General features: G+C 40.6%; 2 protein-coding genes across 4 annotated transcripts; one reads left to right on the top strand and one right to left on the bottom strand.

The window, feature by feature from the left end:
- Positions 1 to 606: 606 nt before the first annotated feature.
- On the bottom strand, positions 607 to 10,140 carry LOC147062111 (calcipressin-1-like). 3 transcript variants are annotated; one of them, XM_085909429.1, is made up of 5 exons: positions 9,837 to 10,140; positions 9,535 to 9,677; positions 3,144 to 3,317; positions 2,891 to 3,050; positions 607 to 1,737 (listed from the first exon to the last, which is right to left on the bottom strand). In XM_085909429.1, exons 2-5 carry the CDS (start codon positions 9,658 to 9,660, stop codon positions 1,538 to 1,540), a joined length of 660 nt encoding a protein of 219 aa, XP_085765555.1. In that variant the 5' UTR covers positions 9,661 to 9,677; positions 9,837 to 10,140; the 3' UTR covers positions 607 to 1,537. The 3 variants fall into 3 exon arrangements, with proteins under 3 accessions (XP_085765555.1, XP_085765546.1, XP_085765565.1); XM_085909420.1 differs by having other exon boundaries at positions 9,927 to 10,140; XM_085909439.1 differs by lacking the exons at positions 9,535 to 9,677; positions 9,837 to 10,140 and adding an exon at positions 4,669 to 5,217.
- Positions 10,141 to 11,839: 1,699 nt separating this feature from the next.
- LOC147062110 (uncharacterized) lies at positions 11,840 to 17,558 on the top strand. The gene is made up of 6 exons (XM_085908933.1): positions 11,840 to 14,749; positions 16,314 to 16,423; positions 16,661 to 16,786; positions 16,951 to 17,057; positions 17,132 to 17,313; positions 17,397 to 17,558. The coding sequence occupies exons 1-6, from the start codon at positions 11,840 to 11,842 to the stop codon at positions 17,556 to 17,558; spliced, it is 3,597 nt and encodes a 1,198-aa protein (XP_085765059.1).
- Positions 17,559 to 17,798: the final 240 nt, after the last annotated feature.

The following is a 17,798-nucleotide window of genomic DNA, read 5'->3' as shown; positions in this document are numbered from 1 at the left end:
TGACAGTTATTTGTTCTGTCTTGATGACTAAAACGCCGTCGTCATCACGGTATTAGGGAAATCTACACAGATGAATTTACAGATATAAACAGCATTTGCTCCTACCTGAATCAAGCTGAATGTAAAACAAGATTTTTATTTTTTAGTAGATTCCCTATAGGAAAATCACAAGAACACTATATCTGTTATATAAAAATAATTTCTTGTCACAGCTTCATTCAACATTTTTATTTATTTATGTAAATTTGTTTTTGCTTGTACTCTTGAACTCATAAACACATTTTAAAATCGGATTTGGTGGATGATTGGCACTGCAGACAAATAATTGGTTTATCATATATGATTTATCATTCAGCCATTTACTTCAATTTTTTACAGTTACACACAAATTGGTCCTCTCCAGTTACAAAAACCCATCTGTGCCCCTTCGTGTGATTGAGTATGTGTGTGAAATAAAATAATTAAACGGGCCAAGGTTTTACATAGGTAAGGGGATATGTAAGCAAATTGAGACAAGATCGTTATTTCATAATTACATGTTTTGATTTGTAAGGTAATCATGTAAATTGGGGGCTTTGACTAAAAAAAGGCAGGGAAACACTGCGGTGTCATACTCAATTCATTGCTTTTATTGGCTTTTAGGCTCAGCAACAGTGATTTTTATGTCAGAATACAATTTTTAGCACATCTTACATAAAGCCAAACTGATCAAAAAGATGGTCCAGTTTTAGACTTTTTTTTTCCTCCCCCACGGCTGGAAAAGGCCAACCATGTTGCCACATGCCACAGATAAAGGCCTTGCTTGCATCTGTGAATGAATGAAACATAGAACAAGTCTAACAATTCCTTGCTAGTTTACAAGAAAAGACCAGACACTTTCCATACCTCGAGAAATGACAACAAGGACAAGACTGGGAGTATTACATTCTCATTTCAGAGCAGTATCAGAATGTAAAGCAGTACACGTTGACCACACATTCACGGCACACAAAACAGTTATAATATTAAAGATGTGACATCACACACCCACCATCTTAAATGATCACTATGGAAATCTGAACTGTGGTGGTGTATAATATGTAGCTTTTGTATTTTATTGAAAAGCAATTTCTTTCCCACCCCAAATTTGAGTGAAGCGTGCTTGTAAAGAATGATGCTGCATTCATGTTGCGTGGGAATCTTGTCAATTACAAGCTTATCTCATGCACGTTAGTAATAGCACATCTAACAAATCCATAAACCAAGTATCCAAACATACGATGAAGCATGAACATAAGGTCTTAAACACTTCAAAACCTGGTATGCCATCATCCCAAACCCTCAAAATGGAGAGCAGTTATCACACAGCTGAACGTCTCAAAAAGAATTTCCGATCTTTCCCAGTAGACACAAATACAGCATCTGATTCTAAGTTTGTCTCCTTGCCAACGGGACAATGCAGCACCTCCTAGGCACCTTCCCAAATTCAGAGAGCAAATCTCAGAGAGCACATCTTTTGCGCCGTATGAATGACATCGCAAGGATGTTTTGACACCTTTCACTCCATTGCCGATAGCTGCTCAACACCGTGTGTGTAATCAGGCCGGCGCGTCTGGACGATCTTGGGCCGTGCGGGCCGCGCCATGTTGTCCGCTTCGCTGTCATCCTGAGCCAAACTGTCACCAAGCTCTTCTTTGCAAACATGGACGACAACGCTGGGGGTGGTGGGCGTGGCTGTGTGGAGCTCGTATTTGTCGCCTGGAAATGAGGATTTATGTTTACAAGGACTGAATAAAAAAACATTACAGGTTAAAACACTATTCCCTCCACCATGAAAACTCTTTGGCTTACTGTTTGTTAGCAAAAAAAAATGCAATCTTATGGAGAAGTTTAACTATGATTCCATTATATCCACTAAGCTTGGGCAAACCTCTGCTACAACTAATTAGGCCAAATAATTGTTTTTACGCATCCGTCATTTCAAGTCTGTTAAATGCATTTACATTGAAATGTCAGTCACCTGCACATTGTTCATCAAAGTAAACATGCGCAAATTGAAAAATACTGAATTCTGATGTGGCGCCAATGTGACGTCAGAGCAGAGGTGAAGGCAAAGGGTAAAGATTTTGCACGAGTTGTACAGTAAGCAGCATTGAGAAAATGCAAGAAAAATAAAAAATGGTGTCCCACTGTCAGGCACAGTGACATAAGCTGACAGTGATGAGAGAACACTATGTGATACACAAAACACGTAAGATGAAGCAATTAGAGGACATTACGTTTTACGTAAAATACATAGGTAAACCAATCAGAGAACTGTAGATTATATGTAGCGTTTGTACCTCGGCCACGATTGATTAATACTATCGGTTTGTGCAAAACAAACAGTATCAGGGCCCCAGAAAATGACCTCGGCAAAGAGTCATGCTGACGAGGCATAATTCAAGCTACATTACTCGGTGGCACGTGGTAACAGAGCAGTCGCATCAACGGCGACCACACTGAAGAGCAACGTGACAACGAGTCTGACTCCGACAATGATGAGAGGGAACTTGATTAATGGCTAACTTGCCCAACAGTCTCATTCAGATACAGAAGATGAGGACTTTGATGGATTTGTGTATGAATATCAATTAACAATAATGTCTTATAACCGAGTCTGTGCCTTCTCACCCAAAGCACTTTATGGTGCAGAAAATAGTGTGTGTGCGTGTATATATGTTATTGATTGAATTAAAAACCCATTAAGGAGGTCAGAATTAGTCCTTCTATTTCAATCCATTTTCTGCTTCCGTATTTGTGCTTCACCTGTACCCTGTGTCAGTGGCGGGAGTCGATTCTATTCTCAGCCCATTCCCACATATTGTTCAAATCTGTAATTATATGACAATGGAGAGAATAACAGATTCACCTGGTCCTAGTTTTGAGATGGCGCACAACAGGTCATAGTTGACGACAGGCATAGCATCCTGAGACTGCTCCCAGCCCACTGGAGGTGAGGCGGGTGGTGAGATAAGGAACTGCTTCTCTGGCTTCGGAGGCTCAAGTCTCGGACTCCCGATGTGGACAGACTGCAGGAAACAGACAACAACCATATTAGTCCAGGTAATTTTCAATCTCATAGACAAAAAAACATCAATAAAAGGGTCTCTCATCGACATTACCTGAGCAAAGTAGAGGCGCATCTCTTTGCCATGAAAATCTGTTTTGTGCAGTCGCAGTCTTGCCTCTGCCGCAGCGAGTGCATTGCTAAAATTAATCCTGACCCGACGGAAGGACTTGAAGTACTGGAACTGCGCATCTGGGTCAAAAGTATGGAATAAAGCCTCAAAGCTGGCCTGCAAAGGCAAGGGGGGGAGGGGGAGAGTGCAAGAGAGTGTGAGAGAAGGAACAGACCATCAGCTAACAGGGACAAAATGATAACAGCGATAAAAATATTGAACGCTGAAACTGATAGTCTGTCTTCAGCAAATAGTCCTTAAGTGCAAAACATTCCAACAAAGCTGGGATGGGGGTCATGTTTGTTTACCACTGCGTTACATCACTTTTTCTTTTAACATCGTTCAATAAACGTTTGGGAACTGCTGACGATGCTAATTTTTTTAAAGCTTTGTAAGTGGAATTCATTGCTTGACATGCATCTTAAGCTCAAGAAATGTAGCCTGGCCCAGTGAACAGCTGATGATACCCTCAACCTCTCTTGGTTCTGGGCCGCATGTGTCCCACAGGTCGCAAGTTAAATCGTACTTGCCTGTAGGATCTTTTGGAAAGTTGTGGTTTGTCAACTGCAAATTTGTGGCAGTGTTGTCCTAGATTTGTAACAACATGGCTACTGCATTCATGCAAAAACGTTGACGCTTTGGATTGAAGTGAGCGGCTTGACGGATTTCAGCATCCATTGTACTGGTCTGACACACAACACCATTGATAAACTCCTCTTAGTGTTTATTTAGGATATTACTCAACTCATAAGTAATTTATGTAACTTTAGTTTCAATACATTGTGCATCTTGGGTAAAATACTAGGTGGGTTTTTTTTTATGGTTTGTCTGCAGTTGATCCTTAGTTGTGGGCGTGCGTGGTCTGGGGATGTTCTAAAATTGTTAACAAAGTATGCGCAACTTCAGGCACAAAGATATTGATGAATCACTCATTGCATGAGTTAGTAAATGAGGGCCATTGTCCTTGAACTGTATCACGCAATCGTTAACGAAACCTTGCCCCATCTTTGTTTGTGAATGACTGAGCAATTTCGGGAAGCTCCTTTTGTAACGTTGCCAATTAGCACTCTTGAGACAAGTCCAGGATGCACCCTTGTTAGGCTAAGCGGTATAGAAAAAGGGATGTGATACAATCACTGTCAATCACTATCAGTCACATAAAACAATGTATTCATCCTCCTCCATTTATCCATGCAGACGATCAACAGTGTGTCGTCCTACACCTGCCTTGAGTGCAGGACCAAGTTGAATACTGCAGCGGTACATCACAAGGGAATTGTCTTAAGCATTAGGATTTCTACATTTACAAAAAAAAAAAAGATAATTAGTAGCAATGAGGTCTTTCAAATAGATTACATCAATATTACACCAAAGCCGGCCGGGCGGGTAGAAGTGACCCTTTTTGCCGCGGCTGCTGGGGCGCCATCAAGTTATGACTAAGAAGCAAAAGAGCAGACACTTTGCTTACCTGAGCTTCGGGATGATTGAACACTTCCCGACTGGTCATTGAGACAACCAGACATAAGTGGTTACACTTGGTGGTTTTGATGTGCATGGCAGGCAACACTTCACGCAGAAATCGCCACTTAATTCTTGGTTTCAAGGTTGCCGAGAGGCTCTTGAGAGGTAGGTGGGAGGACGATGAAGAGGAAGGAGAGAAATGAGAGCGTCGAGGAACCCTTGCCTTCGCCAGGCTGACAGATAGATAGATGAGCGAGGCGTAATCTGATGCCCCGAAGAAGGGAAACGGGGAGGTTGGGTTTTTGGCCGATGGATTTCCTCCGCCCTTACGCTGCACCACACTGTCCTAGATTAAGCATCGGTTGTCTTTTATTTTAAAAAGATCCAGCAGCTCTTTCGCAACCTATAAATTAAACAAGTCTATCCAGCATTTGGGTGTGGAGAAATGACTCATTTAGTGTCTCTCTCAGACTTGCTTCCTCACGCTCTCTCTTTTTTCTCTCTCTCTTCTTTATCACGCCCCTTCAGCAACATGTTGACGCACAGCCCACAGCTCCTGCCCACTAGTCAGCGATTTGCCGAGTTCCACCAGACAAGGAAAGGAGGAGGAGTTTGTTTATTTTTCTCTTGCCAATTCAATTCAATGCACACTGATCGGGACGGAAAGAAGGACACTAGGACAGCGTGTACGAAGAGTCACCTGACATCTGACACGTCAAACTCAGTACATTCAAATATGATAATATAACCATCATAAAGCAAAGCCCTTGGCAACTCAGATTGGGTTTTCGAAAAGAAAAAGAAAAAAAAAAAAACACCCGAGAGGGCATGTGTGAGACAAATGTAAATGAGCCGCCACAAGGAGAAAGACCCAGAAACCAAGGGTGCGAGAAAGAGAACAGCTGAGAACAGATGGCAGCTGAATAGCAGCAGAAAAAAAAAGGAGTGGAAAGAGTAACAGAGACATGACGGGTAGGAAGAATGCAAACTGGAGGGGCGAGGTACTGCTCATGGAAAGTATGCGGCATGATGACACGCTTTTATGAGGTATTAATAGCAAAGAGCGTGAAGAGAAAATTGAGTGATCGGATAAGGCTAACAAGTTATGTTTAGCACGTGACGTGCATTCATTCATTTACCACTTTGCATTCATATTTAGCCAGTATTGCTGCTGTTGCACGTACTGAACATGAATGCAAATGTTCAACATGTAAAGTAATTCCAAAGTGTCTTCGTAAAGACGCTCTGATCTGGCTACACAAAGGAAAAAGAATTACAGGACATTCCAAGATTAAAAAGACTGAGAACTGCTTGGTAGTCAGTTGTACAGATATTGCATTAAACTGTTATTCACCAATTCAGTTTTCTTGATTTTTATTGGTGAGGCTAAAATGTATCCCAGTGACATAGGTGTCAAAATCAATTGGCAACAAATTGATTATCAAATTCATCACCTCATACTTTATTAATCGAGTAATCGTTTAGATATTTTTAGCTAATGATTTTCCAAATCTTGTAATTTCAGGTTCTTATAAGTAATAATTCACTAATTTCATGAAAACAGGCTAATTTATTCATGCCTGTATTACTCGTTTTCGCCGCTAGAGGCCCCATAGCACATTTGAATTGCTAGAGGGAAAATGATGAAAAACCTCTACAAATCTATCTTAAAATATGATCGTGGTGCCACGAAAAAATAAGTTGTGAGTTCATTTACCAAAATAGAGGTTAATACTTTTACCCAAACATACAAAATTAATTTGAATTCTGTAAATGGACAAGGTTTATCAGCTACTACGAATAAAACATAGAAGTAAATGCGTGGTGGCAACAATTGCCAGTGTGCTTTTCTCTTTGCTCTGTCGACTAAAAGAATGAATAAATCAGCGGGGTTTTTTTTTTTTCATTTTGAATAAAGAACTCTTATATACCTCATACAACTGAACACCTACTTTTGCATCCCCCGTATAGAATAGTCAATAGGTAGAGGAGCTTCAACCGCTATGTTCCATCCACCACTTCTGAAATTTTAAAATTGATGAGTCACCTATGAGAATTGCTCATTAATAAACTTGCAAAGAATGATCCCCTCCTGGCACTACTTAAGGGCATGATTAGTCTTCTTGTTCTTCTACAAGTACAAAAAGTTTTCCACTGAGAGTCATGCTGCTGAGCAACCCTCATTCTATACCACAACCAAAACAATGTGCACAGTGGAAACTCTTGTAACCTGAAAAGTCAGCTGACTCATGAAACATTTCAGGCAGTGTGTAAAAAAAAACCAGAATGATCACGAAGAGGAGGGAAGAAACACAACCCCCCCCCCCCCCCCCCCCCCGTACAGCAATCTACTGATTTTCTCCGACAAAATTGATGCAAGTATGGATCTTGTAACAAAATGATGTTGTCATACACTTCAGTTTTACTGTTTGCATTTCATCACATGACCAACATTCAGCTTCTTGCTTAACAATTTCATCCACACGCTCATCCACGTGCTACTTAAGACCAGACGGTTTAGAAAACATTGAAAATGTCCCAGTCATTCATCTTTCCATTTGAATCGTGTGATGATATGAGAAGACAATGGGTTGTATTTACTGTATCCAAGATGTCCCAATTGATAGCGGGCTTAGCAAGCATCCTGAGCCTTTTTTCCACTGACTCAGACTTTCTAGTCTGATTAACATTGCAAACATCAGCATTTCAAATCTTCAAACGAGAAAGCACTGACAATTTTGAAAAAGCTGGAATCCTCAATTTACTCTATAGAGAAACTGGTAATTGTTTCCACTTCACTTTATTTACGCTGACAGTGCAAATGGAATGGACACTTATTAAAATGCATTTTGAGTTAAGAAACAGCATTTTTGCAGCATTTACTTTTCAAGACCTTTTTGAGATTCATGAACAAAATTTAAGATAAAGCAAACACTAAATGCTGTCGGAAAAGTCATTTAAATTTAATAAAGCGGGTTATGTAAGGCTGTACTTTGCAGCACTGAGCTACAGGAAAAAGAAAACAAATCCTGGTGTACAGTTGCAATTACAGGGTGCGCGAAATGCCTCTTCAGCCTATGAAGTATAATGTTCAGGATGCTTCTAGTAATTTTTGTTCCATACACATTCTAATTAATATCAGAACATGAGAAACAATTTATCACATTTGGTATTCATGTACAGGAAGGTAATATTGGACTGTTCAAAAAAACAAAAGTCTGCATTTGCAAACGTACTATGAACAACAAAAATTGATGCTGATAGATTTTTTTTACTGTTACTTACTGAATTAACCTAAGGTTGTATTTGAGTGCACACACCCACACTACAAAAAACGAGGCAAGTCAGAAAAGTTCCAGGACTGCATCGCAAAACATTTCAAACCCAAACTACAAGTTTTACCCTTCATTGTGTGCCAGACAATCAAGCGGCACATCTACAAAGAGATCGTTTGGCATTTCCTTCATGTGCCAGCTCACAATGCCCTGAGCATGCAACGGTTCCTAACCGAGAAGCACATTGCCCAGCTGAAGCAACCTGCTTATCCACTCGGCCTGGTGCCATGTTATTTTTGTCACCCCTTCTTCCTAAGTTCAAAGGGCTTTATCAAAGTAGATGCGGATGCCATCAAGATTGCCATGACATCGGAGCTGTGGGTAATCCCGGAAGAATACTTCTAGGAGCGCATGATGGTGTGGCATGAAATGCTGGGAACGTGTGTGAGAATCCAGGGATTACTTTGAAGGAGAAAACTTGTAGTTTGTAGTTTAAATTTGAATTTGATTTCTTACCTCATATACTTTTAATTAAACCAATTCTGTATTTCTTGGTATTCTAAATGGGTTTTTTTTCCTGCTGATTATTCAACTTCTAGTTCCAATCTGACTAGTACACCCATTTATCTCAGAATGCAAATGGTAATTTTTCTTCTTCATTTCAACACATGTTCAGCTCAACAGATGTTTAATGCGCTTCACTGTCCCCATGCTACATGATGTTGGTATTTTCCCCTGATGCTAGACAGACCGTTCGTCATGGAAAACCTTGCAATATAAATGCCACTTTTAAGACTTTCCATCCCAACAGCTGACATTTGTTTTCATGAGAGAAATGAGAAAGAAGAACACGAAAAACCATGAGCAGGATAAAGGTATGACGTTTAACCCACCTGCTCCCCATTTACACTAGAGACTTTATAACATAAGCAAGTCCCGTGACACCGGGGAGTGGTACCAGCCCTCCGGACTATTAATGTGGCGACATGCTGAGTTATGACAGGAAAAGTAAATCTACACTGTTAAACAAGCATCACACTGATTACTGATTGTCTGAAGTAATGATATAATAATTGACAACCATTTTTTTTGTGGGGGGGGAGGGAGCGTGTGCGAGTCCGTGCGTGCGTGCGTGCGTGCGTGCGTGCGTGCGTGTGTGCGTCCGTGCGTCCGTGCGTGCGTCCGTGCGTGCGTCCGTGCGTGCGTCCGTGCGTGCGTGCGTTTGAATGAGAGGCATTAATGTTGTGCCCTTTCTCGGTTGCTGCATGATGAAGTCCAATTCACATTCTGATTTACTAGGTATCTGACACATACAATATGGGAGACGCGCTTCCGGCAACCAACCAATGAATCCACTCAAGTCGGAATCTACGTAAATTTGATGTCTATGGGCATAACGCTCCACGGACAAACCTGAGAACAAATTTGACTACTGCCGCCACCTACTGGGCGTTAAAAGTCACTGATCGTTTGTTTACGCTTGGAACTTAATCATTTCAATGATTTGAGAATCACATCACACATAACATTATAAGAAATAAATCGATGACAGCAAGAAATAAAAAAGGCCTTATTTTGTTCAACATTTTTCATCTTACCTTCTGACGGCCGTCGTCAAACAAATCTTCTGGCACTTTGTACGCAACAAGGGCGTCTGGTAACGCATTGAACTGAACAGCCACCGCCGCGGCGTCCTCTTCGCAACCATTCTCCGATTGCTGCATTTTTAAGTTTTTGCTTTCTGGAGACAGACAGACAGATGACAGCTGTGACGTCGAACACGCCCACGAGCCATTATACTTTCCATGCGAGCACCTAATTTTTAGCTTTTTCCTCTAATAAAATGTTTACAATCACATTTATCTCTAAGGCATAACGCTTTTCAATACTTCCAACCAACCTGGTCGCAAGCGAATATAAAGCTACGCCAACTACTGTTCGCTCTCAAAAAACCGCTACAAGCCGAACACAGCTCGCAGGATAAACTGACCAGGAAACAGAGGGTACGACGCTAAACGAGCAGAGTCCGTCCCATTCCGTCAATTTCTCTTCTTTTCCACACCGAACGTAAACACTGCACCATTTAACAGAATGCACCAATTATCCAGGCTGTACAATCCTCTATTCTTTTTTGTTTGTTAAATGACTGTGGAGGATAGAGGAAGTGGCGTCATTCCACGGAGCCGCTGATTTCCAGTCTCCACCACGCGTCTGGCGTTTCACCATGACGTCACAATCTTAATATAATGAATGACTCGTTGAAATCAACCATTTATCAGAGGTACAGGAAAATGAAAAAAAAAACACTTGAACATATTCCAAGCCATTTCAATCAGATGCTGACAGGAGAGGTGGGAAGTAAGCAAGTACAAATACTTTGTTTTTGGACTTGACAAGATTTTTCCGATACCTGTACTTTTCTGAAGTATTTATTTTTCTGGCGACTTCTTACATTTACTCCCCTGATTTGAAAGCATCACGATTCGGATACAAGTAAAATTGTTGATTAAAGACCTTTACTCAATTAGTTAAAAGCATTGGAAAGGCTTAAGACTGTGGAATTTACTGGTACTTAACCAGAAAGTAAAAGGTAAAAATGCAGATTTTCATTATTATTATTTAAGATTACATATTTCATATTATTATTTTATTATTACATTTTATTATTACTATTGATTTGTCCTTTCGTCAGTCCATCCATCCATCCATCCATCCATCCATCCATCCATCCATCATTTATCCTGATGAGGGTCTATTCCACATCTTCACTGAACGAGAAATGCTGAGAAGTGGTATAGAAAATGGATGGCTGTTTGGAAATCAATGTAAAGAGCAGTCTGTAAATTTAGCTGAGACTTAGTATGCATTCTTTCATACATTTGAAACAATTCCTCAATGTCTTAAAAAAAAAAAAAAGGTGTATGACAGAATTACAGCACACCTAATAATCATGTCATTCAGTTTTGGTTGATGTGGTAGGCTTTTGTGACTCGCCATTATTTTTATTTTTTTTCATTTTTTAAAATTATTTTTATTTTATTTTACTTAAAATGACTGGAAGAAGGTGCCAGAAGTTATTCATCCAGCCACGTCCAGACTGCAACAAAACAATCATTCACACCACCACTGCCTGGGAACTTTAAGTACATTGTCAGGTAAGTGAATAACTATATTGCCAGTGACATATTGTCAAATGTCACTGTGCTGAATTATCAACAATTTCGCTGTCTTTTTTTTCAGCTATGCTGTCTGGTGTAGTGCTTCAACTCAAATTATGCTGGGCTTTAAACTCCGAGTCATGTGGGGATCAGGCTTGGTTTAATCCTCCAGAGAGAGAATGTGCATGTGTGTGCATGAGATAGAGGAGAGAGTGAGAGAGCGAGCGAGCAAGAGAGAGAGAGAAAGAGAGAGAGATCTGACTGTGTTTGTTGATGTCTAACTCTACTTAAGGGGCAGTACGCTTTTTGGTTTTCAACAAGGAAAGACTGACTGCAACCCCTGAATTTCAATGCCTAAAAATTAGTGGAGGTCTCAAAATTTGGAGTTTTCAACGCTGACTTGTCACACAAAAGGTATTTCGTATTGCACCTTGAAACTGACCAGAATCTTACCAGACCTGGCTGGAAGGTACATTCATCAAAACTTTTAATCATCTTTTTGAACAATAATTCTAATTTCATTTATTTTTCAAATTTGATCTACACCTAGTTTCAGTTTTGCACTTTGCCATTTTAAATCTGGAACATTGTCTGACCGTCTTGTCGGAGACAATCAGCACTTGGGACTAACTTGTGAAGTGAAATTTTGTTTTCTTGAAAATCCATTGTTTATCGGGAATTCTGAACACCTTAGGTAGATTTACAATCCAAGAAGTGGATCGTTCAATCCTTTTGTCATTTTCCAATGGCTCAGTCAGACGTCTGGCCAAACTCAGACCTATCAAATTCTACTGTGGTCCACAGCCCTGTCACTTTTTCGTCAGATGCAAACAACCAAAGAGACAAAAAGGATGAGAACGAAGAAGAGGAAGATGAAGATGTTGAACTTGGTGAAGAGGTGGGGGAGGACATTTTGTTAATGGCTGAAGCAACAGATGGACAAGCTAAAAAAGAAAGTGCAGATCAAGATGAACAGGAAGAAATGGGAATCCTCTCGATGGCCCAGGTACCAAATGAAATGACAAGGGAGGAAGAGGAAGGCCGGGAAAGACGGGAGGAGTGCGGAGTAGGAGGAGTGCAAGATTTAAGTGACACACAGACGAATAAAGAAAACAGAGTCAAAGAGGAGGCAATGGCAACAGTAGATGGAAATTTGTGTCATTTCCCAGCAGCAGTGCAACTTGAAGAAGACAATAAAGAGGACGGTAATGACAAAAATGCTCATCATTTGAAAAGAGATGCAAGTACAGAGCTAATAGTGGAAAATGTAGAAGAAGCCCAGACTGTCATTGAGAATGATGTCGAAACCTGTGACAACGTTCTAGTTTTAGGAAGTGAAAAGGAACATGTAGATGGAGAGGAATTGGCAACCAGGGAGATGATCCACGAAGAACCCCCACATAACACAGAAATGGTGACTTCTGAAAGCCAGAATGACTTCTTAACTGTTTTACAAGTTGAGAAAAGCCAACATTATGAAAGTGAAGCTGAAGAGGCTAAAGTGAGTGACGAAAAGAGCCAGAAAGAGAATGAAAAACAGCATGAGGAGCATTCAAACAAAATTGAAAATGTGTGTCAAATTCCAAGCATGGAAGATGATGAGCTTGGGCGACATGAAGGAGAAAATAACGAAAAGGAGGAACCAATCATCCAGGAAGAACCAATCATCCAGGAAGATCATCCAGAAGATCATCCAGGAGATCATCCATCCGAGGAGATCATCCAGCACGAGAAAAGGTCTCATGAAAAAAATATGGAGTCGACCGTTTTGGTTAATCTTTCAACAACAGTCGAAGATGGAAATGCCAACCACAAAAAAGAAGAGCATGGAGAGCAAGAAGAACTTCTTGGGATCGAGGGCAATTTCCAGAGAGAGAAAAGATCATGTGACGTAAACATGGCGACGGGAGATCTAGCTGGTCAGAACGCTACATTGGAAGATGACAAAAATGAAAACGCCACAAGTGAAGAACTAAACATTCCAGAGAGCGCACAAATAAGTGTGGATGTGATGAAAAAAGACAAACACCTGACCCTTGAGGAAGCTGCTGACAGTATTCAAGCCTCAGTTACCAATTTCCAGGATTGCCATGAAATTGTACAGACAATGAATGAGGCAACTCACAGTGATCAAGCCTCAGCTCCAAACTCGCAGGAAGTTGTGGTGACGACAGATGATCCTGCTCCTGCAATTTCCCCAGAGAGCCATCAAGGTGCATTGACCACAGGCCAAGATGACAATAATGTAGAGATTTCCCATGAGCTTCAAGACTCCCTTGATAATTCAAAGACGCCCAGTGAAGATTGGCAGATGGAAGCTGCCACAACAGCCGCCCATTTTGAGGAGCACGTGAAAGATGTCAGCATTGAGTTGCCGGTGGAAAGTAACGACGATCCCTGCCAGGCTTCACATCCAAGTGTTGATATCATACCTCTGTGTTCATCTATTGAACCTGCAGCCAGTCCCACCAGCCAGTTGATGGACATGGTGAAACAAGGTGAAACTACTCCATGTGACAAAATGAACAGCTCCAAGGAACATGAATCGGCCAATGACTTCTTAAAGCAGGACATCCTGAATATGGAGATGTGGGAGTTGGAGAACGTCACAATGTCTGCTTCCGACAAAGAAATCCAACCAAGTCTGGAAACTGAAGAGCCACCAGATATTGAACCCATCTCTTCCTTAGATCAGCCGGAGGAGGAAATTCATGTTGAAGGATTTGGGACATCTGAAATAAAGGAGCAAAAAGAAAATATTTCCTTTGTGGAAATCGATGGAGATGACCAAAGCCCAGAGGAAAAAGCGCTAGATAACAACATTAAACTTGACCACCAGGTTGAGAAGATACATTTAATCGGCCAACAAGATGATGCAGAGCGGGACACCGGATCAGAGTCAGAGGTGACACTGCCAGGGGAGAAGCTCATGTCAGAGGAAGCCATAGCTGACGATCAAACTCTGCAGCCAAGTGATGAGGTGAAGGATGCGCTCCATCAAGAAGAGATTACAGAACCTGTGACCATTTTAGATTATGAGAATGAAAAGACAGACGAACGTCAAAACAGAAATCTCCAAGAGCCGGGGGACATTGAAACGAAAGATGCCTTAGATAGCAGGTCAGAAGCACGTGAAGACAAAATAACATTTCAAGAAGAGTTAAAACTGGCTATAAATGGAAAGCTCAAAGAATCACAACAAGCCATAGAGAATGGCATACTTTGCCCTGAGACACAATCGATAAAGAAGGAAGTGATACTGTTGTCCACGAGGAAAAAAGATGATGCCTGCTTTAAAATGAAGCCAGAAGAACCACATGTGTCTCCACAAGGAAAACACCAAAAAGAGAATCCAGTAGGAACAGACATCAGAGAGGCTTTAACTGACAATTTCGCAAGGGATGCGTGGATGAAGGAACTAAAGTCGGTCATTAAAGATGAAGTTCTTTCAAAAAAGAAAGATGACCAGGTAAAGAAAAAGAGGGTGGTTCTGTTAGAGGATGGACAACAATTCATTCCTAACCAGGAGTGGCAGACAGAGAGACAACAGGAGATGATTTCCCGCAAAATGGAGGACGGCCTTTTTTCACCTGGGCAGGACAATACAACAGCAACACCACTCGACCAGGACAATGAGATCTCACTTTATGTCAAGGTAATGAAAAAAGTACACAGTTGATCTAATCAAAATCTTCTTTACAATAATACGTTGTATGTGCCTCCACTAGTCTAAAGATGGCATTTTGATTCATATTGCGTCTGTGGAAAATGAGTTAAGCAGCAAAATGTACTTGATTTGATCCATCTCAGGTAGCGGCCATTTTGCCACTTGCTCTTGACTGAAAATGAGTTGCCAGGTCTCGAGTCACAACCAATCACTGCTCAGTTTCAGAAAACTTGTGAGCCGTAATTAGTTGTGACCTGAGAAAGGTGAAATGGTCTGGGCAAATTAACATGAATAAAACAGGAACCTTTAACACTTTTCAAGTTCTCAAAGTTGTGATCAAAGTTGTTATCATAAGCGTTGATGGCTTGATTATAAGATATATTTTTGCCGTATAAGCTGTGAAGAAAAGTGGTATTTGATTATAATTTATCCCAATCACTCATGATGTCAAATTCTGTTGATTTTACCTCTCCTCTATTTATGTTTTTTTTTACACCAGGTAGAAAATACAGATGTGTTCAAATATAGGTTGTAAAAGTAAAACATCACGTTCAACTACATATACAAAGTACAATACGTACCCGTATCTAAACTCAAATGATCAATTTGTAGCAGCCTGTTTGTCCCACCATTGTCAGCAGGAATGGTTTAATACCTTGAAAAAATGTGCTAATGCTGTATGTGAGAATTGCTTGTCCTTTGTTGGGGAATTTGTTGGCTGACCAAATCAAGTTCAAACTCCCTAAGCATCCAAGACGATATTTGAAGTGGTGAATAAAAGTGATCAAATATCAATAATTATGGCAAATAGTCCTGGAACCCAGTTGAGAGCAATTAACTGTAGGGTAGGAATGTTATACGGCTGGAGTTAGAAGGCTAATCTCTTGCATTCTCACTCTGTAAGCTGATTAGCCTGCTGTTTGGTGTTCAGCGTTGTGGGCGCAGTAGCCCTGGAAGCAGAACACTTAGTGTACACATCCATCACCTTTACATTTCATGCTTTTGGAAATCGCTGCAATTAATCATCCCTGTCTTGTTTCTCCATGTTGCTGCTGTCTCGGCTTGTTCCGCCTTCCCTTTACTTCTCTATTGACATGTATTGTTTAATGTTGTGTTGTCATCTGAGGATGTTGGAAAAAAAAAAAAAAACGTTTATTTTGACACAAAGAAAAGCTGTGGAAAGTCCAACATCTCTTTTCACATAATGGGAGTAAAAAGTTGTGAGGAAAATAAATTTGATATGAATACCTTAAAAATCGACCAAGTATTTGCACTTTGGTGCACTCTACCAATAGAAGAAAGAAAGAAAAACAATCAAAACAATTATCAGAGCCAATAACCTCTTTGTCAGATATTCACAAAAAATATATTGTTGTTGTTGGCGTTGATGGCTTGATTATAAGATATATTTTTGCCGTATAAGCTGTGAAGAAAAGTGGTATTTGATTATCATTTATCTCAATCAGTCATGATGTCAAATTCTGTTGACTTTACCTCTCCTCTATTGTTCTGTTACTAGATTTCCTTCATTTGTGTGTGTGTGTGTGCGTAGGCGGGCAGTGATGGGGAGAGCATCGGTAACTGCCCATTCTCTCAGCGACTTTTTATGATCCTCTGGCTCAAAGGAGTCATCTTCAATGTCACCACTGTTGACCTCAAGCGGTAATTCTTATTGTCACATTTTTAAACGACTATATTTGATCTTTGATATAGATTTTATTTATATATATACGCGCGTTACAACTTGGATACAAATTTTAATTTGCCACATGGCCACCATAAGAATGAGAAGCTCCTGTTTATTGATTCAAAGTTTTGTACATTTATGATTTTGTTTTATTGAACGTAACAACGTCTGACCTGGCCCGGCCTGGCATATTATTTTTTTTGTGCTCTCAGAAAACCTGCTGATTTAAAAGACCTTGCTCCAGGCACCAACCCTCCATTTATGACCTTTAACGGAGAGGTCAAGGTTGATGTCAACAAGATAGAGGAGTTTCTGGAGGAGAAATTGGCGCCACCGCGGTACACAAACACGAGCGCGCTACACTGTAGTAATAAACAAAAAGTCCTCACACTGCGCACATATGTTTCCTTTAGAGTATTGAAACATTAAACAGGAAGATGTGTCCATTCAAAAGTCATGTTCTCAGGCTTTATTCTGTTACAAGTTGTTTTGGTATTACCAGCTACCCAAAACTGTCACCGAAACACCCAGAGGCCAACACAGCTGGCATAGATGTCTTTGCCAAGTTCTCCGCTTATATCAAGAATCCAAAGAAAGAAACCAATGATGGTAGGTGACAAAGAACCGTTTTTCTTGTGACTATACTCGCACAAAATGTAACCCTAACCTGTCTTTGTGTCCAGCCTTAGAGAAGGCACTGCTGAAGTCTCTTCGACATCTTGACGACTTCCTACGGACTCCCCTGCCAGCTGAGATTGACGGTGATGCCTCGGGAGATGTCCCAGAGTCCACCAGGAGCTTCCTGGACGGACCAGAGCTGACCCTGGCCGACTGTAACCTGCTTCCTAAATTACACATCCTGAAGGTTCACTGCTCTACATTGCATTTACTGGATGGCGCATGGTCATCTGCAATGGATTTCTACTTCAATTTATTTTATTTTACCAGGTTGTAGCCAAGAAATATCGTGGATTTGAGATCCCTGCAGAGATGACAGGCGTTTGGCGGTATTTGAACTGTGCCTATCAGAGAGAGGAATTCAACAGCACCTGCCCTGCCGAGAGGGAAATTGAATTTGCCTATGCTAATGTTGTCAAAAAAGTTAAATAAGGTCAAGTCATCCAATAAGATAGATTAAAGGTAAGCAAACTATGGCCAGAGGGCCTCGCATGGCCCAATGCATTCATCCCATCCGTTGAGTATTTACGTTATCAAGACTCTTGTAATATTTGTTTCACTAATCTAGCCATTTCCTCCCAAATTAGATAATTATTTTTTATGAAGTTTCTTAAATTGATTTTGTATTCATTTATCAAATAATAGATTTGTTGTAGATAATAAAAGTAAAAA

The sequence above is a fragment of the Syngnathus leptorhynchus genome, chromosome 1 (genome assembly GCF_054491065.1).
Source record: "Syngnathus leptorhynchus isolate UIUO chromosome 1, UIUO_Slep, whole genome shotgun sequence".
Taxonomy (NCBI): Eukaryota; Metazoa; Chordata; class Actinopteri; order Syngnathiformes; family Syngnathidae; genus Syngnathus; species Syngnathus leptorhynchus.
This window is presented reverse-complemented; position numbering and strand designations above follow the sequence as displayed.